We start from the raw sequence: 26,543 nt of genomic DNA, 5'->3' as shown, positions 1-26,543 counted from the left end.
AGAAGGTGTGCATCAGGTCCTAGTCTGCTAAGGACTTACACTTGGTGGGTCCAAGGAAATCTTATGAAATATTCTTCACCCCCAAATTACCCAATCCTTTTTAATATCCCCAAAAGTCCTTAAGACTTTGCTATCTTCTCAGGCCAGGGGCTCCTGAGTGACCAGAAATTCTCACAGATGGCTCCACTGATGAGTGCACCATTGTATCCTTCTTTGTCCTGTGTTTGTACGTCTAATTTTTATGGTATTTCTTAATACAGATTTTGTATTTTTGCTTTTATTGGTTGTTTTGATCAGAACTGTTGTTCTCCATCCAGAATCGCCTCCAGTCAGACGGACAGCTATATAAACTTGATTAATAAATAAATAAAATTGGACTGATGTTTACATGCTCACTGCTGATTTTGTGAAAAGTATCTGTTTCTCAAGTGTGCCTGATTGAACCTAAAGAAAATAACAAATCCTAGTTGCGGTAAATTACTTCTGGCTTCTAGTTGGCTGGTAACCAAATATACATCTGTACTGCTAAAAGTTGGGTTGGATAAAATCAGGGATTTTCAACAGGAGGCAATCTTTCGATCTATTGAGAGTTCAGGTGATTATGGTAAACAGCTTTAAACATTTAGGTCACGCGTGTAGTGAAGATCATACATGAATCTCTTTATTTTATTTTATCTGTTGCATCTATTTTTCCTTTTCTCTGGGAGTTTGAGGTAAAATGCCTTCATTTTACCCCTTGTGATGGCAATCCCACAAGATAGCGTGTGCTGGGAGGATAATGGTTTCCCTAAAGCAGGGGTATCAAACTCAAGGCCTGTGGGCCGAACGTGGGCCACAGTGTGCTTAGATCTGGCCCACGGAGCCAACCTGGAAATAGCAAAGGACCGGCTAGCAATGCCTCTTCCAGAAAAAACTGAGCGCTCCCAAGTTCTGTTTTTTTCTGGCAGAGGGTTGCAGAAAGCCGCCACAGCCAAAACCTAAGCTTGGGAGCCCATATTTGCTGGCAGAGCATTTAGGCCTCCACAGTGATGTCAAGTTGACCACACCCACCCCGTACCTTCGAGGTGAAACACAACCCTGATGCTGCCCTCGATGAAATTGAGTTTGACACCCCTATCCTAAAGCAATCCAATGAATTTTACAGTCAAGAGGAATTAAATTGTGGAGTCTTCTTTCTGTTTTGTTCCTAATTTCACATTTATACAGGTAGTTCTCGAATTACAACTGTTCCTTTAGTGCCTGTTTGAAGTGACAATGGCACTGAAAAAAAAAAAGATTTACAATTGTTTCAGCATCCCCATGGTCACGTGATCAAAATTCAGGTGCTTGGCAACTGGCATGTACTGTATTTATGGTGGTTGTGGTGTTACGTGATCACTATTTGTAACCTTCGAAGAAAGCTTCCCGCAAACATAGTCAGTGGGGGAAGTTAGAGTTGTCTAATGACCGATTGATTCATTTAACAACTGCAGTGATTTGCTTAACAACTGTGGAAAAAAAGTCATAAAATGGAACAAAACTCACTTAACAACTGCCTTGCTTAGCAGTGGAAGTTTTGGACTACCTATATAATTAAAGGTTACTGGCTGTTTATTATTTAGATGTACTGAAAATAGAGAAGAAGAAAAATGCTATCAATTCTAATGTAGGATAGTAATATTGAAAACATTAAAATTATTTGGCTTTTTCATTCAGAGTTGAATATAACATCGGGAATAACCAACACTGACTCCCATCCAAGTATTTGTTGTACAATAGAAGTTTTGGTCTTAAGCTAATTATTTAATATTTAAATATTTAAAAAATATTACAATACTGTTAAATATATAATATATAATGTTAATAAAAGGAAAAATAAGATGAATGGAACAAAATTAACAAAAACTAAAATACCAAAAGAAAATGGAAAAAGAAAAGGTTCTCATTTCTCCCTTTTTTGTACATACTTTGCAATATTGATAGACATTTAGGTCCTCTTAGAAATCGTACGGTATGTGCTTATATTTGTCCTGCTGTGTGATGTGTTGTATGTACGGTCTTGTATGTATGTCATACTGATTCTCACAAATATTTTAATGTTCATCTACTTTAAATAAAATTTACTCTCATAAAAAGTAAAATGGGAGAGTACGGTATACTTTTAGGGTTGCTATTAAAATTTGCTTTGATGAACTTTCACTACAGGACCAAAGAGGAACATATAAAACTATGTATGATATATAGAGAATTGATAGAAAAGAGTCTTTATCTCGTAGAAGGAGAATGGCAGAGTCACCCAGTGAAAATTTATGGATAATACCTTCAGGAAGGACAATAGGAAGGTTTTTGTCATAGAACACAAAATTAACTTGGGAGATTTATTGACACAAGAGTTGGCAGTGATCATCAACCTGGATGACTCTAAACCAGGATTAGACAAACCCATGTTTATGAAGGAGGATGTGTCACAACTGAAAAAAGGAACTTTTCTACAGGTAGTCCTTGACTTATGACCACAACTGAGCCCCAAATTTTTGTGTTGCTAAGTGAGGCAGTTGCTAAGTGAGTTTTGCCCCATTTTACAACCTTTCCTGCCACCGTTGTTAAGAGAATCACTGCAATTGTTGCTCTTCCAGTTTGAAGGGCTTCAGTGACAGACAGGAATCCGCGATCGTGTGCAGTTTCTGCCTGGGCTCACCCCTGGAGCACCCCGAGCCGGCTGGTTTTGGGGCTAAGCCACCCCGTAGAGGTGGTGAAGAAGGGGGAGACTGCTAGCAGGGTCGAGGAGAGCCTCATCTCTCCTCCTCAGCTGGTCAAACCCCTTTCCCAAAGGCGGTAGGAGCGGTGGTCAGAAATGGCCACCTCAAAGAAGTACTCAACCGGAAAAGAATGTGCAGGAGGAAGATAAGAAGTGAAAGTTTTGGCTGACCAGGCTAAGTTGAAAAAGCAATAACTAAGGTACCCTGGAATTTAAATTTTACAAGAAATAACATCGCTCCCAAAGAAGAGTCGGAAGCAGCGAAATAAAGTGAAAAGGGAAAGGTTTGGCTTTTTTTTATTTCTCTCTCCTTCCTTATATTGACAATTAAGAATAAGAAATTGGAAAAATCTGCTTTGGCATCAACAGGCAATTAAGCTGAAAATATAACTAAATGCCAAAGGGACAATACAGATTTCTGGACATTAAAAACTTTTTCTTCTATAAGCAGGAAGGGAGAGAAAAAGAATAAGGGCAGGATCTGGAAGAGGGAGGAGACTGCCTGGACTTTAAAAGAATCTAAAGTAAAATTTCAATAAGACTTCTAAAAGATACATTTTAACTGAAACTTTGCAACTAAATAGTAACCCCAGGAAGAGAAAGTGGGGAAAAAAAGAAAGAGCAAAAGGAAACAGTTTGTGTGTATTTGGATTACTTGGTGACTTTTGGATTTTGGGCTATTATATTTGAATGACTAAAATTAATCGGGTAGTTGTTTGAATTTTTTTTACAATGGCATCACTTTTCGATGAATTGAAAATGGAACTTAAAAAGTACAAAGAAGAGGCACAAGAAGGGAGGGGTTCCTTTGGCTTCGTTTTTCAATTCGTAGAAATGGAGATTTGGAACTATGAGAAACAACAAGAAAAGACTGCAAAACAAGAAGACTGGGACAAAGAAGAAGCCATCTTTAATGAACAAGTAACTATGTGGGGAAGAAAAAGGAAAGCGGGGAAAGAGGATGGAGAACTTAAAGATTTAAAAAAACAACCAAAGAAAAGAAAAATAATTCGAAAAATAGGTATAATACTGGAAAACAACAGAAAAGGGGAATACATAAGAGGGAAGTAGAGGTAGAGAGACAAAGGGGTAAAAGGGAGGGAGAAGAGAGGGAAGAGGGAAAGAAAAAGAAGTCACAAAGGTCCGGAGCAAGATATAAAGAAACAGAACCTATTTAGAGATAATGGGTAAAAATTTAACTGAAAGGGGGATTCTGTAAAGGTACATGAGATTGTGTTGTTATATTTGAAATAGAAATAACTTTAGAAAATTGGAAACAGCATACAATTAGAATGAGGGATACAATGGCTAGTGTAACTTAGTGAAATGTCTGTGAATAAAGTAAAATAAATGAGAAAATTGAATTAGGAAGGAATGGGAACACTTTAATTAGTCAATGTTTTATAAAATATAAGTGAAGAGGGGGTGGGGGAATTGATTATGGAAAGCTAACAATTGTTCCCATAGAGGTATGATATTTAATTGAAAAGTCACATGAAAAATCTTAAGACTTTAATGAATTTTAATATTAATGATAGAATTGAATTGGAATGTTGTTTTAATTATATACATTTATAATTTTTTCTTTTTTATAAGAATATTGTGTAGTTTAAGAATGTACCAAGCAGAATCCGAATGGAAGCTATGTTTTATATTGAGTGTTATAACTTTAGGGGAAAGAAAGGCGTCATACTCCAATCAGTAACTACAGGAGAAATTTTGTTTAATGAGAAAAGATAATAGACAATTGAAACAGGACAGACAAAAAATATAAATCATTTGAATTGAGATGAAATAAATATAATAAAATTGAGGAAATTAAAAGAGGGGAGAAGCTATGTAGAAAATGTAAAATTGTAATAAGATATGGAATAGAATATAAAAATAAGCGTGAATCTGAAATTGTGTCTGCACGAAGAAATGAAACCCGGGATTATACTGCTTTCAAAAAAGATGTTTTAATTGTGTTTCTTTTCTTTTTGTGAAAACTCAAATAAAATTTATAAAAAAAAAAAGAGAGAGAGAGAATCACTGCAATTGTTAAGTTTGTAGCATGGATGCTAAGAATCGGGCTTCCTCACTGACTTTGCTTGTCAGGAAATCGCAAAAAATAATCAATAAGTCTGAGACTGTCATAAATACGAACCAGTTGCCAAGAGTTAAATTTTGATCACGTCACCCTGTGGGGCTGCTGCAACAGTTGTGTAAAAAAAGGTCATAAGTCACTTTTCACTGCTGTTGTAACTTCGACTGGTCATTAAATGAATAGTTGTAAATCAAGGACTAAATCGATATTTAGGAGATGCTAGGAAACAACAGTGGGAAGGAGATGATTGTTCTCAGGCGTTTTGGTGGACTTCTCCTCTGGAAGGAGAGGGTGCCAGATCTATCTTTGATCTAAGAATCTTTCTTAGGCTCTTCTGCCACTGAAAATGACTAGCAATAAAATGGGAAGGGAAGTATTCTGGAGAAATTTTGAGGAACATCAAAGGAAGACCACCAGAATTCCTCTGTTGGATATGAATCCATTTGTAATATCCTAAATAACAAGATGAAAGCTACTTTCAGCCCTCAGCTAACCATGATTCACAACTGTGGATAGTTTTGTTGCATACATGAACAGGTGCCCTATAGCTTTGGTTCTGTCTGATTATTATTTCAAATAGTTCTGATGAGTAGCAGCCAAATAAATTTCACCACTTGCTTTAAAAAAAAATCAGGGATGCTACAATTCTGTCTCATGCAGGTTTGCAGAACTGGCATTCAAGTCATGTGTTGGGTTTAACTGTTGTTTACTTAGTTGCGGTTTATTAAATTAATCTCCAGCTAAATCTGTTTCCTTGATATAAGAATAGAGCTGGTCCTTCTGTGGACTTCTACAGAGCAAACTTCTCTGTAGCCATTCTAAAAGGAGAGGGTGCCAGATCTATCTTTGGTCTAAGGATCTTTCTTAAACTCTTCTGCCACTGAAAATGACTAGCAATAAAACGGGAAGGGGAGTACTCTGGAGAAATTTTGAGTAACATCAAAGGAAGACCACCAGAATTTCTCTGTAGGACATGGATCCATCCCGAATATCCCAAGTAAATTCTCCTTTCTTCGTTCTTCTGCTTTTAGGTATACAAATGCTCTCTGTCCAGCCAGACACCAAACCGAAAGGTTGTGCTGGCTGCAACCGTAAGATCAAGGACAGGTATCTCCTCAAGGCCCTGGACAAATACTGGCATGAGGACTGCCTGAAGTGCGCCTGTTGTGACTGCCGTTTGGGAGAAGTGGGCTCTACCTTGTACACCAAAGCCAACCTTATCCTGTGCCGCCGAGACTACCTAAGGTAGGACACTGACATTCTTCAATGCACCATTTTCCATCCCTGTTTGGTCCCCTTCCCTTGCACTGCATACCGTGTAGCCCAAATGAAGCCGGCCATTTTCAACTGTTGCTACGGATACCTTGCCACATGGATGCACCATGGCAAGCATATACAAATGTGGCTTCAAGCAGAGAAAGCAGCGCGTACTCTATAAACCGATTGAGTCCATGCCTTCACACATCTATTCCACTCAATGGGTGACATTTTAGACATGCTAGAGTAGTTTTGTGCTGATATGAGTTTGTTCTGCCATGTCTTTGTTAACACTAGTTGTGGTAGAGCACGTTCGTAGGCAAGTTTATTTAGCATGGCTGCTTATAAATCTGTCAGATTCCTGTTTTTTCCTTGCCTCTAGGCCAATAGTTACTACATGATAAAACTATTCCCAGGACAGGCCAAGGGTGCAGGTGATGGGAAGGTTGACAGGTAAAACAGTCAGAAAAAAAATCCTTTCTTAATTTGCCACAGATCTGTGCTTTGCAGTTCACTGCTGCAAATTTATTCTTGATTAGGTAAATTAAAAAGTAATATTTCTTAGGCTCAAATCTCATCCCTCCTTCTCCTTTTTCCGAGTTTTCTGCAGTGAAAGTTGCTAGAATTTGGGCCATTTAAGATTTCCTGACAGGACTTGACTTGCTTATTTTATTTTCCTAAATAACAGTCAAGTGTAGCTATCACCTTTGTTCAAATAGTGTAAACACAAGGTAGTTTCCTTTCCGGTGGTTGACAGCCAGCATTTCAAATATCAAGGAGAAAAGGCAAGCCAGAAAAAAACACGTAGGGCAGGATGCAGGCTTATTTTCTGAATCTGATGATTATAAGAGTCTTTTCAGAGCTTGTGAGGATTCATGGATGAACTGTTTTGCCTTCTCCAAAAGACGAAACCATGATAAAATCTCTGAAACAACGTTGATGACAATTATTATTAGCAGAGACCTTGCCATTTATCTTTAGAATTTGTCCAACACACCTTGTTGTGGGAGAACATGCTCAAAGACAACAAAAAGAGCCTTAATTTCAGCAATGATTTGAGATGTTTTATCCCGTCTCCTTGGCACATTTTAAACTTCCAAATAGGAAACAGTTCTTCATTCTTTCCTGTAAGAAAGAATGCAACATTTCATACAGAGATGCATAACTACATGATGCTGTATGCAAACATTTCAGATGCTGCTGGCTATTATCCGGCTGATCCTGCTGAGCGCTGACAGTTAACATCAGAATTATTTTACGTGTCAATCAGAGATGCTAACACATAATCAGCATGTTTACTGTCAACATTCAGATGGGAATGTTTAAGGCAAACATCAGGACCTGTTTCGAGGGAACATAGTAACCAAAGTGAATTTGGTTGACATATGCTTTGGAGTTCTCTAGATAGCTGCCTTGGTGGTGGACACAGAAGTTCTGCTTTTTTTTTTTTAATTAAAAAAAAAACAGTTTGATGGGAGAAAAAGATACACATGAAAAAAGTTCTGAATGGAAAAAATGAGAAACTGAGAAGCTGCTTATTTCTATGGAAATAGTCCTGTACTTTTCTCACTACCAGCAGTCACACAAATACATATATTCCCCTTGGCACCTCTGCTCATAAATAAATATCAACACACCTTATTCCATCTATGAGAATTTCCCCAAATTTCTTGAAATTTCAAGGGCAAATTTATTTTGTCCAGAACTTTGGTGAAAAGTTTCAAAAGGTCGCTTCCTAACTTGGAGCAGAGGCGAATGAGAACAGGTCTTTTACAAAGAAATACATCGATCTTTTTCAGGAGATCTAGGTATGGTAGAATATACATCTGGCGTGAGGAATGAAGTTAAGAGATTAACTAGCTTGAAATCTCTGCAGAGGAGGAAGCAACAGAGACTTACACACACACACATACACACACACACACACAAAAAAAATCCTTGGTGGTCATGTGACTGGCTAGGCGTGGCCAACTCAACATCACTCACATCGAGGCACGCATCTCCTCTCCTGGCCTCTCAAGACTGTGGGGATGTTGCAACAGTCGTAAGTGTGAAAAATGGTTATAAGTCGCTTTTTTCAGTACCATTGTAACTTTGAATGGTCACTCCATACAAGCAAAGTATCAGCAAAGGAGGGGGAAAAAACTTCAGTGACTTTCCAGAGATAGGAAGTCTAGTCCTACCAAGAATGTAATAAGGGTTAACGGAGAGGCAGTATCTGTAAGCAACCCCAGAAAGTTTCCTTCCTGCCTTCCATACAGGATTAGGCCAGTAATTTCTTCTAACAACCGGTTCTCCGAACTGCTTAAAATGTTAACAACCGGTTCTAGAGGATAGGTGCGAACATGTAGAATCCCAGTCCTGCTTAACCCTGTTACTACCTTAACACTTAACAACTGTGGCAAGAAAGGTCATGAAAGAAATTTTGGGCTCCATCGTTGTTGTAAGTCAAGGACTACCTGCAATTCTTTAAGGAATTTTTTTTTCCATTATTGGAATAAAGACAAAAGCTGAGAAGAAAGGAATGCGTCATTCTCACTCTCCTGCCTTATTTTCTGTCTTTGTTTTAATTTGTTGAGTAGAATGAAAATAGGTAGCCTTATTAATTCGGACAAAGTCAAATTAAGAGACCGAAACATGCCATTTCTTTCGAACCCAAATGGACTAGGAAAAAGTACCAAGATCAACCAATTTCTTCATAACACCTTCGATTATTTCTGGGGAAAACCAAGCGGAGCTTTAGAAAACTCACCAGCTCTTTTGTAGTGAGCTCGCAAGCAAGGAGCAAAATAAAACGGATTGCACAGCAACCTGATTGTTCTGTAACCCATGGGAAACATTATTAGAAAATGAAATAATTGCTTAGGAATTCCACCGGGGAAAGTGACAGTTATTCAAAGTAGACCGCATGTTTTGCATACAAAAATTCCCAGGTTCAAGCTCTGGCATTTTCAATTAAGAGGGTCAGATAAAGGGTTGATGGGAGAATTTGAATTATTCCTTGTCCTCTCGGGGCCAGGCCTGTGCCTACTACAGGTACTCCTCGACTTACAACAGTTCATTTAGTGATCATTCAAAGTTACAACAGCACTGAAAAAAGTGACTTAGGACCGTTTTTCACAATTACGGCCTTTGCAACATCTCCGTGATCATGCGATCAAAGTTCAGATGCTCGGCAACTGGTTCATACTTATGACCGTTGCTGTGTCCCAAGGTCATGGGATCCCCTTTTGCGACCTCCTGACAAGCAAAGTGGATGAGGAAACCGGGTTTGCTTAACAACCATATTGCTAACTTAAAAATTGCAGTGATTCACTTAAAGGCTGCGGCCAGAGAGTTCATAAAATGGGGCAAAACTGACTTCACCAATGTCTTACCTAACAACTGAAATTTTTGGGCTGAATTGTAGGTCGAGGACTATCTGTAGTTAGTCAGTTTTGGATCAGAAAAGTTCGAGCCAAAAAAAGAAAAGTTTGATTCCTATGATTTTATGGACACGTCCGCCTAGATTTTTGCCAGGAATTATGGAAGTAGCTTACCTCTGTCCTTGTGTTTTAGTAGTCCTTCATAGACTCCCATCCAGGGGTGGGCTGCTGGGGTTTCCCAGGGGGTTGGGAGAGCCCCTAACTAAGATTCTGTGCAGTTCAGAGAACCTCCAAATCCCACTCCTGGCTAGCCCTGCCCTGACCCGCCCCTCCCAGGAGTCTCCACATGGCCCATTTTGGTTTTTTGAAAATTTTATTGATTTTTGAAAACAAACATAAACAAACAAAACTTAGAACATAAAAACATAAAACATCTTTTCTGAAAGCAGCATAGTCCCGGGTTACATCTCTTCATACAGACACAAATTCAAGTTCATGCTCATTTTTATATTCCACTCCATATCTTATTACTATTCTATATTTTCTCTATAGCTTCTCCCCTTTTTTAACTTTCTTAATTTTGTTTTATTTATTTCATCTCAATTCAAATCATTATACTTATATCCTTTGTCTGTCCTATTTCAACTGCCTACTATCTTTTCTCATTGAACAAAATTTCTCCTGTAATCACTGATAGGAGTATGACACCTTTATATCTTTCCCCTAAAATTATAACACTTAATATAATACATAACTTCCGTTCGGATTCTGCTTGGTACTTTCTAAAATTACACACTGTATTTTTTTTTAAAAAGAAAAAAATATAAATGTATAATATAATTAAAACAACAATCCATACCAATTCAATTCTATCATTAATATTAATATTCATTTAAATCTTAACATTTTACACATTATTTTTCAGATAGATATCATACTTCTGTAGGAACACTTATAAACTTTCCATAGTCAATTCCCTCCCACTTCACTTATATTTTATAAAACATTGAGTAATTAAAATGTTCCCGTTCCTTCCTAATTCAATTCTCTCATTTATTTTATTTCATTTATTTTGTTCACAAAAGTTTCACTAAATTACACTGACTATTTTATCCCTCTTTTTAATCATATGTTGTTTCCAATTTTCTAATATTATTTGTATTACAAATATAAAACCATCTTATGTACCGTCACAGAATCCCCTTTTCAGTTAGATTTTCACCCATTGTCTCTGAATAAGTCCTGTTTCTTTACATCTTGCTCCAAACCTTTGTAACTTCTCTTCCTTTCCTTCTTCCCTTTCTTCTTTTCTCTCCCCTTTTTACCCCCATCTCTCCACCTCCATTTCCCTCTTCTGTATTCCCCTTTTCTGTTACTTTCCAACATTATAGCCACTTTTCAAATTATTTTTCCCTTTTTTGGCTGTTTTTTTAAGTCTTAAATTCTCCATTCTCTTTCTCCCCCTTTCCCTTTCTTCCCCAGATAAAGTTACATCGTTCATTAAAGACGGCTTCTTCTTTGTCCCAATCTTCTTGTTGCACAGCCTTTTCTTGTTGTTTCTCGTAGTTGCAGATCGCCATTTCTAATAATTGAAAAATGGAGCCAAAGGAGCCCTTCGCTTCTTGTGTCTCTTCTTTATATTTTTTAAATTCCATTTTCAGTTCATCCAAAGATAATGCCATTGTAGAATTTTTTAAACAACCACCCAATTGTTTTTAGTCATTCAAATATAATAGCCAAAAATCCCAAAGTCACCAAGCAATCCAAATACACACAAGCTGTTTCTTTTTACACTTTCTTCTTTTTCACTTTCTCTTCCTGGGGTTATTATTTAGTTACAAAGTTCCAATGTATTAAAATGTAGTCTTTTAGCTAAAATGTATCTTTTAGAAGTCTTATTGAGATTTTACTTTAGATTCTTTTAAAGTCCAGGCAGTCTCCTCTTTCCAAATCCTGCCCTTATTCTTTTCCTCTCCCTTCCTACTTATAGAGAAAAAGGATTTTTTAGTATCCAGAAATCTTTATTGTCCCTTTGGCATTTAATTATTTTCAGCTTGATTATTGGTGCCAAAGCGGATTTTTCCGATTTCTTATTCAGCTCTCTTCGTTGTCAATGTGAGGAAGGAGAGTGAAGAAAAAAAAACTTTCCCTTTTCACTTTATTTCGCTGCTTCCAACTCTTCTTTGGGAGCGATGTTATCTTTTATAAAATTTAAATTCCAGGGTACCTTAGTTGTTGCTTTTTATCCCGGTCAGCCAAAACTTTCACTTCTTATCTTCCTCCTGCACTTTCTTTTCCGGTTGAGTGCTTCTTTGAGGTGGCCATTTGTGACCACCGCTCCTACCGCCTTCGGGAAAGGGAGTTTGACCAGCTGAGGAGGAGAGATGCGGCTCTCCTTGACCCTGCTGGCAGTCTCCCCGCTCTTCACCACCTCTACGGGGTGGCTTAGCCCCGAAGCCAGCTGGCTCAGGGCGTTCCAGCGGTGAGCCCAGGCAGAAAACCACGCACAATCGCGGATTCCTGCCTGCCGCCGAAGCCCTGCAAACCCCACATGGCCCATTTTGGATGCAGGTAAGTGTAGGGCACACACAGAGGCTTGGAGAGGGAAAAACATGGGCCTCCCAGAAGTTCAGGAAGGCTGGAAATGGGCCTGTTTCCAGCTTCCAGAGAGCCTCTGTAGCCCGGGGAGGCTGTTTTCACCCTCCTGGAGGCTTGAAGGAAGCCTCCGGAGCCCGAGGAGGGCAAAAACGCTCCCCATCCTGTCGTGGTGCAGGAGGACGATTATAGCCACGCCCACCATGGCTACGCCCACCCAGCAACTGGGCAGAGAACCCTTTGCTAAAATATTTGAAGCCCACCCCTGCTCCCACCCAAGTGCTTAAACAGGCCTTGCCAAACCCAGACAAAGTCAGACACGCCCTGCCTGCAGTGGCTCTCATAATCCATACATGTCTTGAGGACTTCCAGTTAATATTTGCCTAAAGATTGCAGTACAACTAATCCTCGACTTATGACCACAGTTGAGCCAGAGTTTACGTCACAGTTGAGTTTACGTCTCACTAAGCGATAATTTGTTAAAGTCAATTCTGCCCCGTTTTACAATCTTTCTTGCCATACTTGTTAAGTGGATCCCTGTGGTTGTTAAGTTAGTAACAAGGGCATTAAGTGAATCTGGCTTCCCCATTGACTTTGCTTGTCAGAAGGGTTAAAAAAAGGTGATCGCATGACCCCGCGGGTCTATGACAATTCAACCACAGCTAACTCGCCACAGCCAACTTGCTGCAGAACGACTCACTGACGTTACACTAATAATGAAGAAAAATGGTGCAATACAATAATTAAAAGAAAGGATGCAAAAGGAGGGACAGAATAAAATGTTAATGGCAAAAATTAAAAAAAAATATTTATTTTAAATAGCAATAGCACTTACACTTATATACCACTTCAGCCCTCTCTAGATGGTTTACAATTCAGCATTTTTCTCCTAACAATTTTGGGTCTTCATTTTATCCACCTCGTAAGGATGGAAGGCTGAGTCAACCTTGAGCCTGGTGGGATTTGAACTGCCAAATTGCAGGTAGCCGACAGTCAGCAGAAGTAGCCTGCAGTACTGCATTCTAACCTCTGCATCACCTAGCGTGTTGATTGTAATAAGTTGGCTGCGGTGAGTTGGCCATGGTGAGTTACAGTGTGCCAATATTTGATGAACTACCAATGAGAGGAAGGGCCAAGCTATTTTCCAAGGCACCAGAAGGCCAATCAAGGAATAAAGGATGGAAACTGAACAAGGAGAGAGAGATTCTGGCAATAAAGGAGAAAGTTTCTGACAGTGAGAATGATCAACCAGTGGATCAGCTTGCCTTCCGAAGTTGTGGGAGCTTCATTACTGGAGGCTTTCAAGAAGAGATTGGGTTGCCGTCTGTCAAAAATGATGTGGGTTCTGCTTGGGCCGGGGGGGGGGGTTGGACTAGATGACCTACAAGGTCCCTTCCACCTCTGTTAATCTGTATCAGTTAGCCACAACAAGCTGGCTGTAACAAGTTGTCCCATTCCCTGACTCCGGGACAATGCAACCGTCATAAATATAAACCACTTGCCAAGCATTCAAATGTATATCAGGTGACTATGAGGATGCTGGAAACCATTGTAAGTGGGAAAAACGGTCATGTCACTTTTTTCGGGGCTATTGTAACTTTGAACGGTCACTAAATGATCTGTTGTAAATCGAGGACTACCTGTAGTCTCCAGTGAGGTCAGACTACACTAGATTAAACTGGCCAACGTACTTCATATGTGGGCTCATTCTCCCATTTTCTGATCCAGCTAAGGAGCTGTTGCTTATGCTTAGATGTGCTATTTATGTTAAACTTCCAATTGTTGCACTTAAAGTAATTGCAGATAGTCATTTGCCTCATTACATCCGTATGTACTTAGCTTTGAGATGAACCTCCTTTTTTAAAAGCTCTCATTTTTAATGCTAATTTTGGAGGTCATTAAATGTGTTCCTTTTTGTAGGCAAATACGTTTTCCTACTGAGTCACTGATTTGATATGGATCTGAAGGATAAATTGCATCTACTGGTGATCGGATTCAGGTTAAGTTGTGGCTTCAAGGTATAGGCCAGGGGTGTCAAACTCAAGGCCCGGGGGCCAGATGTGGCCCGCGGGATGTTTAGATCTGGCCCGCAGGGCCACCCTGGAAACAGCAAAACAGCAAATGGAGCTTGAGGGCCGCCTGCAGCCCTCCCGAACTCCGTTTTCACTGGCAGAGGGTTGCAGGAGGCCATCACAGCTGAAAACTGAGCTCGGGATCTCATTTTTGCTGGCAGAGTGCTCAGGCCTACAGGCACACCCAATACAAGTGACATTGAACTGCCCCCTCACTGCCCGCCCAGGTCAAACACAATCCTGATGCAGCTCTCAGTGAAATCTAGTTTGACACCCTGCCATATCATTCGGGCCTGAAATTTCTGTTGGCCATTAAGTGAGTCACACCCAATTTTTACAGCCTGTTTTGCTGTGCTGGTTAAGCAAATCCGGCTTCCCCCATTAACTTTTCTTCAAGAGCCCTGGTGGCACAGTGGTCAGAATGCAGCAGTGCAGGCTAATTCTGCCGACCGTTAGCAGTTTGATTCTCACCAGCTCAAGGTTGACTCAGCCTTCCATCCTTTCGAGGTCGGTAAAATGAAGACCCAGATTGTTGGGAGTCATAGGCTGACTCTGTAAACCACTTAGAGAGGGCTGTAAAGGACTGAAGCGGTATATAAGTCTAAGTACTATTGCTATTGCTAATTTGGGCCACTCTACTAAAGGTTGTAAGATAGTTGGGAAGCTCACACATGGTGATTACATAACCCTGAGACACTGCAACCATCATAAATACTGCCAATTGCCAAGTGCTTGAATTTTGATCATGTGACACATTGGGATTCTGCAGTGGTCCTAAGTATAAGGACCAGTCATAAGTCACTTTTTTTAAACGCTGTCATAATTTTGAACAAATGGTTCTAAGTCAGGGTCTGCCTCCATCCCTTTCATAGGCTTTTTAAAGAATCTACTCTTTTGCTTTAAGCATCGTGAGATGCTTAAAGATAGTTGTCGCAGATGATCTTTAAATTGTGTCGCCATTAACATGTAGGGTGGCTGTGCTTTGAGAGAGAACATTGTTCTGCTTCAAGTCCTACCAGAAGGCAATTCCCTTTTCTTTTCGTTTTTAATCTATTCTACCCTCTGGTGAGAGGTGGGATCTTTGATGACTATGAAAGAGCCAAATCGGTTCGTCTGATGAAAACCGCATCACACTGCTGTACTATAAGCCGTGACTCTTGGCATAATGATACTGCACACCGTTGAAAAGGGGCAGTGTTTATGACATGACACAGCTTTTGTCGTTTTGATAAAAGCAGCCAGAGCTGTGGACACCCAACGGCACGGTAGTTTTCGCTCTTCCTCCTCAGTTGTCATTTGGCGAGAAGCCAAAACCTCTGATATCTCTTTTTTTCTCCAAGAGAGCCGTTGAAAGAACTGCAATTTTAGAACATGTTTCATGCCCTTGTCTGTTGTTCCCCTTCCCTTTTTCCTGCGTGGTTGTGCAATTTTAGAGATCAAGGATGGGGAGTCTTCCCCCCCCTCTCTTTTTTTTGTTAAAGCTAATATACCTTACTCAAAATATTCCGAATTAGAATGGTTTTTAAAGATGTACCGGAATGGATGCAATAAAGAGGAAGGCTAATAGCATTCAGCAAGACATGTTTATCAGCTGCGATTTTTTTTAAAAAAGGGGGATCTTAAATTTTATAGGTGGGAACTGTTTCTAGTAGACGTAGTCCTTGGTTTATGACCATAATGGAGCCTGCCCGTCACAGTTGTAAGTTGTAATGGTTGTGAAATGGTTTGCCTACCTGACCTGATTTTATAACCATTTTTGCAGCTGTTCTTAAACAAAGTCCACAGTATTTAAGTGAATCAGTGGTTGAGGAACAGGAAGTAAATGATGAGGGGTTGTTTTGTTTTGTTTTTTGTAAAACTCTCATAAAACTAAGTCACATGACCATGTGTCACTGCATACGGCCATACATGCAAGCTGGTTGTACAGTGGTCAGAACTGAGTTATTAATACTCCCGAGGGGATTTGTTGTAACTTCAAATATTGACTAAGTCACCCATCGTAAGTGAGGACTACTTATGCTTTCCTATCTACCCTAGATTGATGATGCATGGCAGGAGATTATGGGAAAATCCCAACATTACCTTTCCAGCTGTTCACAGAAGGACAGAATTGAAACGCTTTGTATTGTAAGAGCCTCTGTGGTGCAGTGGTTAGAGTGCTGTACTGCAGGCCACTTCTGCTGACTATCGGCTGTTCAAATCCCACCAGGCTCAAGGTTGACTCATCCTTCCGAGGTGGGTAAAATGAGGACCCAGATTGTTGGGGGCAATAGGCTGACTCTGTAAAAACCACTTAGAAAGGGCTGTAAAGCACTATAAAGCAGTATATAAGTCTAAGTGCCATTGTTCTTGTTGAGATGAGCTAGTTTGCCCCTTGGCTCCTCTTTATGGATGGTCACAACTGCTCCTTTTGCTCAATTTCACAGCTAGAAATTCTGCAAGTGATTATCCCAACATCTCTGGACAGAGTCGGGTTGTGGTGGATGGAAAACAATTAGGCAAATAAGAAAAACAAGAGTTTGGCTAGAATTTAGCTGTCTAAAACAGAGAGAGAGAGAGAGAGAGGGAGAGAGAGAAATATTGAGTCCAATGTCAAACACAGCGGAGGCAGGGGAGTGTTCTGCAGAAAACCAGCAAATCCCTTCTGTGTGTAGACATCACAATATTTAATTTATGAACCACTGTACTACTGCTGACACATCTGTCCCCCTGAGATGAAGGATGTTTGTTTAACAGGCTGATCTTTTCCCCGTCATTCAGATTGGCAGCGATTCCTCTTACAAGTACGATATTTTCACTTTTATACAATCCGTTATCCCTGACTAATGGCCAGGTGTTATCTAGAAGATTTTCTTCTTCTTCTTCACTTTAAAAGAACTGATGGGTGTTATCTCAGGAAGTAGGTATTTGAATTCTAAATGCCTTTTCACACTTTTATTAGGAGGAATGTATACAATAGCTAAGAATGTAATTACAAACGAAAATCGAAACAAACCTTTCGCACACTCCCCAACTTAAATGTCTTCAGGCTGGTTTCCACTTCGCTTTGCATTAAAATCATTTAAAAAGTCCGTACAAGAAATGCTGTTCATCTCTCTGAATCACACATTTGTAAACAGTATTCAGGTTTGCTGCATTGCCTACATGTGGTCCATTATTTTCTCTAATGAAGATGTTTCTAAGGTGCATTTTTACATTTGGAAACACCTGTTAACATTCAAAGCGGCATGGCTATTGAAGGACAATTATGTTAAATTTGAATATTAATTCTGGAAGTATGAATAAGAGTAAGTGCATTGACCAGAATCCTTCACTGAGACTAATGATGCAAAGAAATAAGTTGCTAATTATCATGAACAATTTTAATTTTGTTCTAAAATAAGGATTAAAATGCGTACCCATCACAATGCTCCTCATTCATATCTCAGTCAAGTTAAATTATGTCTTGTATAATATACATGGAATAGCAATTAAGTGTTGGGAGACCCAGGTTCAAATCTATCCTCAGCTAAAGAAAATCACTTAATTATTATTTTTCAGCCCAATCCACTTTATAGGTTGAGATGAGAATCTTTCTTAATCTCTTGGGGGAATTTGAGCTACAAATCCCATTATTCTTTGGTAGATAAGATAAATTGATGAGTCTTTTTTAAAACATATTTTATTAAGACTTTATTTTAGTGTAAAATACAAATGGAAATAAATATCAGGAGAGAAAGGAGAGCAAGATACAAAGAAAAAGAAAGAAAAGCAGTGATTCTGACTCTTTTCCATGAAGTGGAATGCAAAAATAAAATTGCAACCTCAACTTTCAGCTTTTCTATCCAGCTGATACAACCCATTCCTATAAAAGTAACATTAATCTAATCATCAAACCTAAAAACAAAGTTTTGCTTTTTCCTATTTCAGGAAGCCATTTCTAAGTGAAAACAAAACTGGATAAGTTCTTCTCCTTAATTCAAACAGATAACTTTGCTATCTCAGCCAATTCTTTTTTAAAAAATTGAGTCTTGAGTGAATGCCTTCTTTTTCAGTCTCTTCCAAGTATTTAATATTAATCTATCTTCATGTGGGTGCTCCAACATTGGAGGTTTTTAAAGAAGTTTTAAATGGTATAGGGTTGGAGGTTGGAATAGAAGACCTCCAAGGCTCCTTCCAATTCTGTTATTATGTTATTCAGATTTAAATATAGTTGACCAGTTTGAACTTTCTGGGTAGCCCCAGTTGTGTATATCAATCTCAGTTCTGGGGTTCTTTTGAGGAAGGAACCATTCATGATTTTGAGTCACTTATCGATTGATTGATGCAATTGACATGAACTGCGGGGCCCCTAAGTCAGAATAAAATGTTTTGTGACAACTAGCATCATGTTCTTTTCCATTTTCTGCCTTCAGTGAAGCTTTTGGGTTCACTCCCTTTGTACATTTTTTTAAAGTCTTTTTATGCCAACTTACAATGAGTACGCACTTTTCCAAAGTACTGACAGAATTGCAGGGTAGCTGATTGTATTGTTACATTGGTGTAGCTGCCCCTCACCAATGTGAAACCTTGAGATTCTCTGTAAAAGGAGTGGGGTTGTTCATTCAAGCCCCCAACATGAAATATTGTAAAAATTAACCTGCGCAGTTCTGTGAGTGTTTTTCACCCTGGAGGACAACCCAGTCAGAAGGTGCGAAGGTATTCCATTTCTTCTTCTTCTTCTTCTTCTTCTTCTTCTTCTTCTTCTTCTTCTTCTTCTTCTTCTTCTTCTTCTTCTTCTTCTTCTTCTTCTTCTTCCTCTTCCTCTTCCTCTTCCTCTTCCTCTTCTTCTTCTTCTTCCTCCTCCTCCTCCTCCTCCTCCTCCTCCTCCTCCTCCTTCTCCTCCTCCTCCTCCTCCTCTTCCTCCTCTCCCCCTCCCTCCCGCTGTGTGTGTGTGTGTGTGTGTATTGGGGGGAGGGGGAGTAGCTAAAGTGATGGGAGGGTTAAACTGAGGATGTTGTTTAGTTGCCTTACTACTTTCTGTGAGTAAAGCAAGATGATTGTAGAATTTTTTTTAAAAACTATGTGTTGAAGCACTCTGTTTAGGGTTGATGTGTTGGCTACCAGTAGACTTTGAGATCCATTTCCAAGTGCTGGTTGTTATCTTTGTTTCAGGATCAGGGTATATCAGTCAATCCTTCCTTCCTCCCTCCCTCCCTCTCTCCTTCCTGATTCCTGGTGACTGCCTTGACAAGTCCCTGTAGTTTTCTTGGCAAGATTTAGGAAGTGGTTTTCCATTGCCTCCTTCCCAGGGCTGATTGGACCAAGATCACACAGCTGTGAGTTCTAGTTCTGCCTTAGTTCTGCCTCCATGCCTAAGGCAGAACTAGAACTCACAGTCTCAAAGTTTCTTGGTGTGGTGACTTAACCACTGAACCAAACTGTGTCTTTTGAGTCTATTAGTGGTTTTATAATGTTATATTTTGTTTTTGCAATATTTTTTTAGTGTTTTCTTGTTTTTCCCCTAGAGCTCGGTAAGATTGGGGCAGATTATTAATTTTGTTGTATAAATAAATATTTGGGCTGACAACCTTTGGGAGAAGAAGGTTAACATTTATCAGCTTGGGGGCAAACTGCAGCAGAGATGGACAGGACATCATTTTATACCTACTGTTCAGCATTTTTAAAAAAATTTCTGGATTACAGGAAGGAATTGGGGGCTATCTTCCATCTATCTTAGAGCTTCTACTTTTTCTCATGAGGTGGGTATAAATTGAAATTTTATTGTGAAGTACAAGTAGTCCAAACTTATGATGACAAAGGAACCCTAAGTGAGACATTTGTTAGGTGAGTTTTGCCCCGTTTTATGACCTTCCTTAAGACAGTTGTTAAGTGAATCAGTGCGTTAAGTTAGTAACACAATTGTTAAGTGAATCTGGCCTTCCCCATTGACTTTGCTTGTCAGAAGGTCACAAAAGGGGATCCCATGACCCCAGGACATTCAACTGTCATAAACACGAGTCAGCTGTCAAGTGCTGAATTTTGATCACATAACCATGGAGGTGCAGCAATGTTCTTAAGTGTGAAAAACAGTCACGAGACACTTTCTTCACTGCCGTTATACTTCGAAACAGCCCCTAGATGAACTGTTGTAAGTTGAGCATTATTTGTACCAACTCAGAAAAATGATCAAATCGCAAACAACAGCCTAATCAAGGGACTTCCAAGATCATTGCCACCAACACGGACAGAGCAAGCCACCTTATAAACTCTCTCTCCCTTCCAGCACTGATGATGTTACCTAGGCAGGTTGTCAACTCTGAAGCTGGTCTGACTTACACCATCTTGGAGGCTTCAGTGTTGCCACAATGGTGCTGAGGGATGTGGGGGGTGGGGGCGGGCAGAATAGAGATAGCTGGGGTCTTGTAGTCAAAACAAAATAGTTTCCCTTGGGAACCAAGGACATTCCCACAGGTGGCTGAAAAAAGGAGGAGTGAAGTTTCCAAGCAACCAGACAGCACCTTGATTGAACCATGTGACTGTTTAGTTTAGTTTAGTTTAGTTTATTGTCATTGCACCCCGTACAACGAAATCAAACACCATCTTCAGTACTCATCATGACCATGAAAATAAAGACAAACACACATCCTTCACACTCCACACATTGAATTGAAAACCCCTGACACCGCACCCACACTGCACTATACAGTAGAATTCAAAAGAGCTACTGACCTGGGATAGAAGCTGTTTTTCAGCCTATTTGTCCTTGTTTTTATTATTTTGTACCATCTGCCAGATGATAATAGTTCAAAAAAAAAGGGGTGCCCAGGATGAGATGGATCTTTGAGAATGTTTTGAACTTTCTTAAGGCAGCGGGAGCTATAAAGCTCTTCTTTTGTTTTGGAAAGGGGGAAAAACTTTTACTTTTCATTAGGTGAAAACCACGGAAAGAGTTGGTTTTCACCCGTCTGTGCCAATATGATATATCCAATAAGCTTGTTCTTTGAGAAACCTGTTTGCCTCGGAATTCTGTTTGCTGTGGGTGTCTTACTTGGAACCCTGACACAGGTAATGAAATGCCTAGAAGAAAACGATCAGGTTCAGAGGGCACCCAGGACCCCACAGCTCAACCCTGATCTACAAAATATTCTCATCTAAAGACAGCATCCTGCCTGGCAGACCGAGAGCAAAGATTTTGACCTACTGCAGATCAAAAATAATCCCCGGTGGCAAAATTGCCGCATAGGCAGACCCAGCAGGGGCGCTCAGAAGTTCTCCTAGGAATTTACATGGTGGGGTGCTGTGCCATCCTGCTGCTGAAGCTGCTGCCTAGCCATGTGGCGTGAAACTAAATGAAAGCTTGGCAACTATAGGCAATTCAGTTGCATTAACTAATGAGCTTCATCGAATGGGATGAAAAGGCGGAAGTGCAGCTGCGCCAATAGGAGCAATTTAGGTCAATCACCCTTTTCACTTTGGGTTTTTAACTAGGCATACCCTGCTGAGCATCCAATGACTACAAAGTGCCATTTCGTTTCCGATTTAATTTTGGCAGCGTTTTTACCGAGGCACAAGCCATTCACACACGCAGCTAAATTATCTTGCAGTTGGAGACTTTAACTCCAGCACGGTGATGCTGAATATGGGAGTGTTTTGCATCTTGGCAAACAATACCGTTCCCTTCTCTGACTCTCAAACTTATCCACCCATCCCTTTCGGCCTAATGTTTTCTTGAATTAATACACTACATGCCACCATAATGATAAATATTTCGAAGAGACAAAAGACTGGTCTAGAGAAGGTGGCCCAACTGACTATATTCAGCGTTGGTGAGATGTAGAAGTCTGTCTTCTCTGTCTATTAAAAATCTCCTTACCATGTTAATTAAGTTTACACTCTATTGCAAGGATTTGCTTGGACAGACGGTTCTTTCATGGCTGTAATAATGCTGAATTGAAAGTCTGGACAGAAGCACAAATAGGCCAATTTAAATGCTGATATTGAAAAAAAGATTGGCGGATTTCCTCCCATCCATTCCCACAAAGCATGAGTACAGCGTTGTGTTAACCGACTTGCAAGCCTCTCTTAGCAGTCCATCGCTTAAATTAAATTAAAATTATTTCATTTTTTAAAAAAAAAAAAAATTCTGAAGATCTCCAACTGACTTCTGAATCTAGAAAGGGCTCTCCACCAAATTGCAAGATGAAGAAATTTGATCTTGAATGTATAAAACCAGTGGTTACAATTTGCTGATGTAATGAAGAGGAGACAAATGTGAGCCTACAGAATAGCTTACATTGTAAATGTATATAGATTGGTTTTATATTTGTGTCTAGAACGTGTGGAGAAAACATGTGATAGCTTCAAGCAAAATTATGAGATCAGCCTGCGGAAATAAGAAAATAAGCTGCTCCTTGGTTCTCTTTTGGTATAAGAGGGAGGCTTGGAGAGTCGATTGGATTGAGATGGGTGGCTATATTTGAATAAATAAATTGAACACGTTTTTGTTATAATAGACATAGTATTTGACTTACGACCACAGTTGAGCCCAAATTTTCTGTTGCCAGTTGTTGAGTGAATTTTGCACCATATTATGACTTCTTGCCCCGGTTGCTAAGTGAATCACTTCAGTGGTTTAGCTAATAATTAAATCTGCCTCCCTCATTGACAGTGCTTGTCAAAAGGTCACATAAGGTGATCACAAAACCCCAGGACACTGCAACCAAGTCATAAAAATGAGTGAGTTGCCAAGGTTCTGGATTTTGATCACATGGCCATGGGCAACGGTCGTAAGTGTGAAAAATGTCACAGCACCTTTTTCAGTGCTGTTATAACTTCAAACAGTCACTAAATGAACTATTGTAAGTCAAGGATTACCTGTAATTTTCATTTATGAAGTAGAATTCAGGTGGAATTTGTTTCCTGACTTGGCCTAGCTCAATATAGGAGAAGGACAGGCAGAGACTGGAGGCAGAGTCAAGAGAGGAATTAGTCTAGAGTTGTAATGTTCTCAGAAGTTGTTGAGGTAATTCCCCGTTAGCAGAATGAGCGCATACAGGGAGACGTATTTGAGAGGAGTGTTTGAATAATACACACACAGTACACAGATACACTGTACAGTAAATGTAGGTTTTTACTTCCAGACAGTTTAAGTAAAGTTCAAGATAAGCAGTCCAAAAGTCATTCATGGGTAAATCAGTCAGTTTTTCAATCCAGGGATAATCCAAATATCAAAGTCCAGTGTCAAAAACAGTTCAGTATCAGACTTACATTAAATCCAGTAATATCAGTCAATTAGAAGAAATGGAGCAACGGCAATACTTTCCAACAGAAGGAAACAGAGATACTCAGACACACTCTCTTCTGAGACTAAGACTAAACAACCCAGGTTTCTGGCTCCATCTTATGGCTGTTTGAGAAACCACACCCAATTGCATGCTCTTGCATTCCCTTAAAGATATAGTACTAAAATGTTTATCCTGGTTTATATATTTCTAACCTAAATACCTGTTAGGTGACTTATATTCCCAACAGAAGTCCAACCCTTTTTGAGTTCCATTAACAATTATCTAGTGCCAATGTAATGGTGACCAATAATTGACTTTTTTTGATGATATAAATAAGGTAACTCTTAAATTTATTTGGCAAGGGAAAAAAGCTAGAATCAGTATTAAGGCCTTACAAGATAGAAAAGTAGAGGTGGGCTAGCGCTTCCAAACTGGGAATTATATTATTGGTGCAGCCAACTTATTATGGTTAAAAGACTGGGTCAATTTACGGAACAAAAGAACTCTAGTCTTGGAAGGGCACAACCTTCAGAGAGGATGACACGCATTTCTATGGGATGTGGGGAAAACTAAACAGGCGTACTTTCATAGACATCTTATTAGAGATTCACTATTAACTAATTGGAAAAAAATATGTAAAAAACATTATTTAAAAATTCCGATTTGGCTTTCAACAATGGAGGCAATGGTTCATCCCAACAATTTGGATATAACAAAAACGACTAAATATAAAGATTTATTAGACCCTTTAGGAAAATTGAGAACTCGACAGGACTTACAGAAACAGGGATTTAAAATTGATCAGTGGTTATATATACAAATCCATAGCAGATACAAACAAGATATCAAAGAGTTTGGAATCTATAGCAAATTACAACACTTAGATAAAATCTTATTAGGATCGAATAAAAAGAATATCTCCAAATTTTATAAATATTTATTGGAGGTAGAATTAGAGCAAGAGATAGTGAAAGGGAACATGATAATGTGGAGTAGGAATATTGGTAGAAGCATTACATTAACAGAATGGGAAAAGATCTGGAATAGAATCATTAAGATTACGAAATCCGCGGCGTACAAAGAAAATATGTATAAAATGTTATATAGATGGCACTTACCCCCTTCGAGGTTAGCGAAAATGAACCCAAACTCTAGTCCAAAATGTTGGAAATGTAAAAACATAGAGGGAACCTACTTTCATATGTGGTGGACCTGTAAAGAAGCCCAGAAATACTGGCAAAAAATTAGAAAATGGCTGGAGGAAATAACCAAAGAACAAATCGAATACAAACCAGAGTTCTTCCTACTAGGGATCTCTGATAAACATTTTCCTAAAAAGACTTATATTCCCAACAGAAGTCCAACCCTTTTTGAGTTCCATTAACAATTATCTAGTGCCAATGTAATGGTGACCAATAATTGACTAGATTCTTCTTGTAAGCATGAGCAAAAAATCAGCTTAACTATAACTTAAAGTGTGGTCCTGAATCTTCGTGCCTGACCCCCAAAGAACATCCAGTTTTGAAAGTCTGTCATCATTTTCCCATTTCTTAATACACTTTGTGATATTTTGATTTTGCATGCGTGGAGGTCCTTATACCCTACAAAGGATATATATTTAAAATAAAGATATTACCAATTAAGATCAACAAGAATAGTTATTCCCATTGACTATATTTTTGTTTATTTATTTGTATCCTAGTTTTATTATTTTTACAAATAGTTCAAGGCAGCAAACATATCCAACACATCTTCCTCCTCCTATTTTCCCCACAACCACAACTCTGTTAGGTGGGTTGGGCTAAGAGAGGATAACTGGCCAGAATTCACCCACTCAGTTTTCATGGTTACAGAGAGACCAGAACTCACAATCTCCCACTTTCTAGCCTGGTGCCTTAAAATCGACTATTAAAAATGTTTTATATAATAAAATGTTATTCAGGTAAATTAATTTATATTATTCACAATCATTTTCTGAAGGAGATTTTCAATTGTGTTAGAACAGTCTATATCAAGGCTCAGTAATGTGGTGCCTATAAGGGAAGAATCTGCTTCTAGATATGTATTTACTTATTTATTCTTAAATGTTCACCAGGTTTTTCGATCCATCTGACTTTTCTTTTTTAATTGCTAGCTTATAGCTGTGTTTTTTTGCAGGAATGCCTTTGGATCAGAAAGTTCTCATTGGGATGGTAGAGAAGAGGTATTGGGGTACCAGAATTCTAGGACTATAGAATTCCATAGTGTCAGGTGCAAGAAATCAGGAGCCAAGGTTGTTCAAATGAATTCAAGTTTAATTCATGATACCGTAGCTCACTACAAGAATCTGAAATACTAATCGTTACAGCAAAATCAATGAAATTCAAAGAGGACTGGACTTAAATCTCTTGTGGGCATGAAAAGACTCCAAACTGATGATGCGTTTGACCCCACACTCAGGCTCAGTCTGGTCATCTACACATAACACTCTAGGTGTCATAATTCTTTCACGAAGGTGCCATGGTGGACACTATAAAGGTAATGGTAAAGGTTTCCCTTGCATATACATGCTAGTTGTTTCCGGCTCTAGGGGACGGTGCTCATCTCCATTACAAAGCCGAAGAGTCAGCGCTGTCCAACGTCTCCTTGATCATGTGACTAGCATGACTAAGTGCCGAAGACACACGGAACATTGTTACCTTCCCACCAAAGTGGTCCCTATTTTTCTACTTGCATTTTTTATGGGCTTTCGAACTGCTAGGTTGGCAGAAGCTGGGACAAGTAGCAGGAGCTCACCCTGTTACGCGGTGCTAGAGCCACTGCATCCCTTTATTATGGTGGACACCATAATAAGCACAAAATCTTCACATAAAATAAAATATTAGCCGCTCAGTCCATGTGAAGACTTCAATATCTTTCCAGACCATGGCTTTGCCATTTGTTTTAATATGTCTGTTCTGTTTAGTTAGTCTGTTAGTGTGCATTTCTAAAAATAATCAGGCTGAAAATGAATACTTAAGCATGTTCTTAATTGCATAATTTTTATGCACTTGTTCACAAAAAATGTGGGTTGATATATATACTTGAGTATATTTATATACCTCAGTACTGAAAGGACTGTCACAGAGCAGAGAGGGTCATCTTATTCTCCAAAGCACCTGAAGGCAGGACAAGAATTAAAGTGTGGAAGATCATTAAAGAGAGATC

General features: G+C 39.2%; 1 protein-coding gene across 3 annotated transcripts in view; it reads left to right on the top strand.

The window, feature by feature from the left end:
- LMO3 (LIM domain only 3) overlaps window positions 1-26,543 on the top strand; it is a 114,163-nt gene that overhangs the window by 22,264 nt on the left and 65,356 nt on the right. For 2 of the 3 annotated variants that reach the window (XM_087935149.1, XM_087935148.1), the window contains exon 2: window positions 5,855-6,068. In XM_087935149.1, coding sequence (XP_087791275.1) covers window positions 5,863-6,068 — 206 coding nt within the window. In that variant the 5' untranslated portion in view covers window positions 5,855-5,862. Of the gene's footprint in view, window positions 1-5,724; window positions 6,069-26,543 lie in introns of those variants that run through there. The other variant, XM_026713496.2, reaches the window with a different exon arrangement.

Source organism: Pseudonaja textilis, chromosome 5 (assembly GCF_049901715.1).
Source record: "Pseudonaja textilis isolate UNSWEBS1 chromosome 5, rPseTex1.2, whole genome shotgun sequence".
Lineage (NCBI taxonomy): Eukaryota > Metazoa > Chordata > Lepidosauria > Squamata > Elapidae > Pseudonaja > Pseudonaja textilis.
This window is presented reverse-complemented; position numbering and strand designations above follow the sequence as displayed.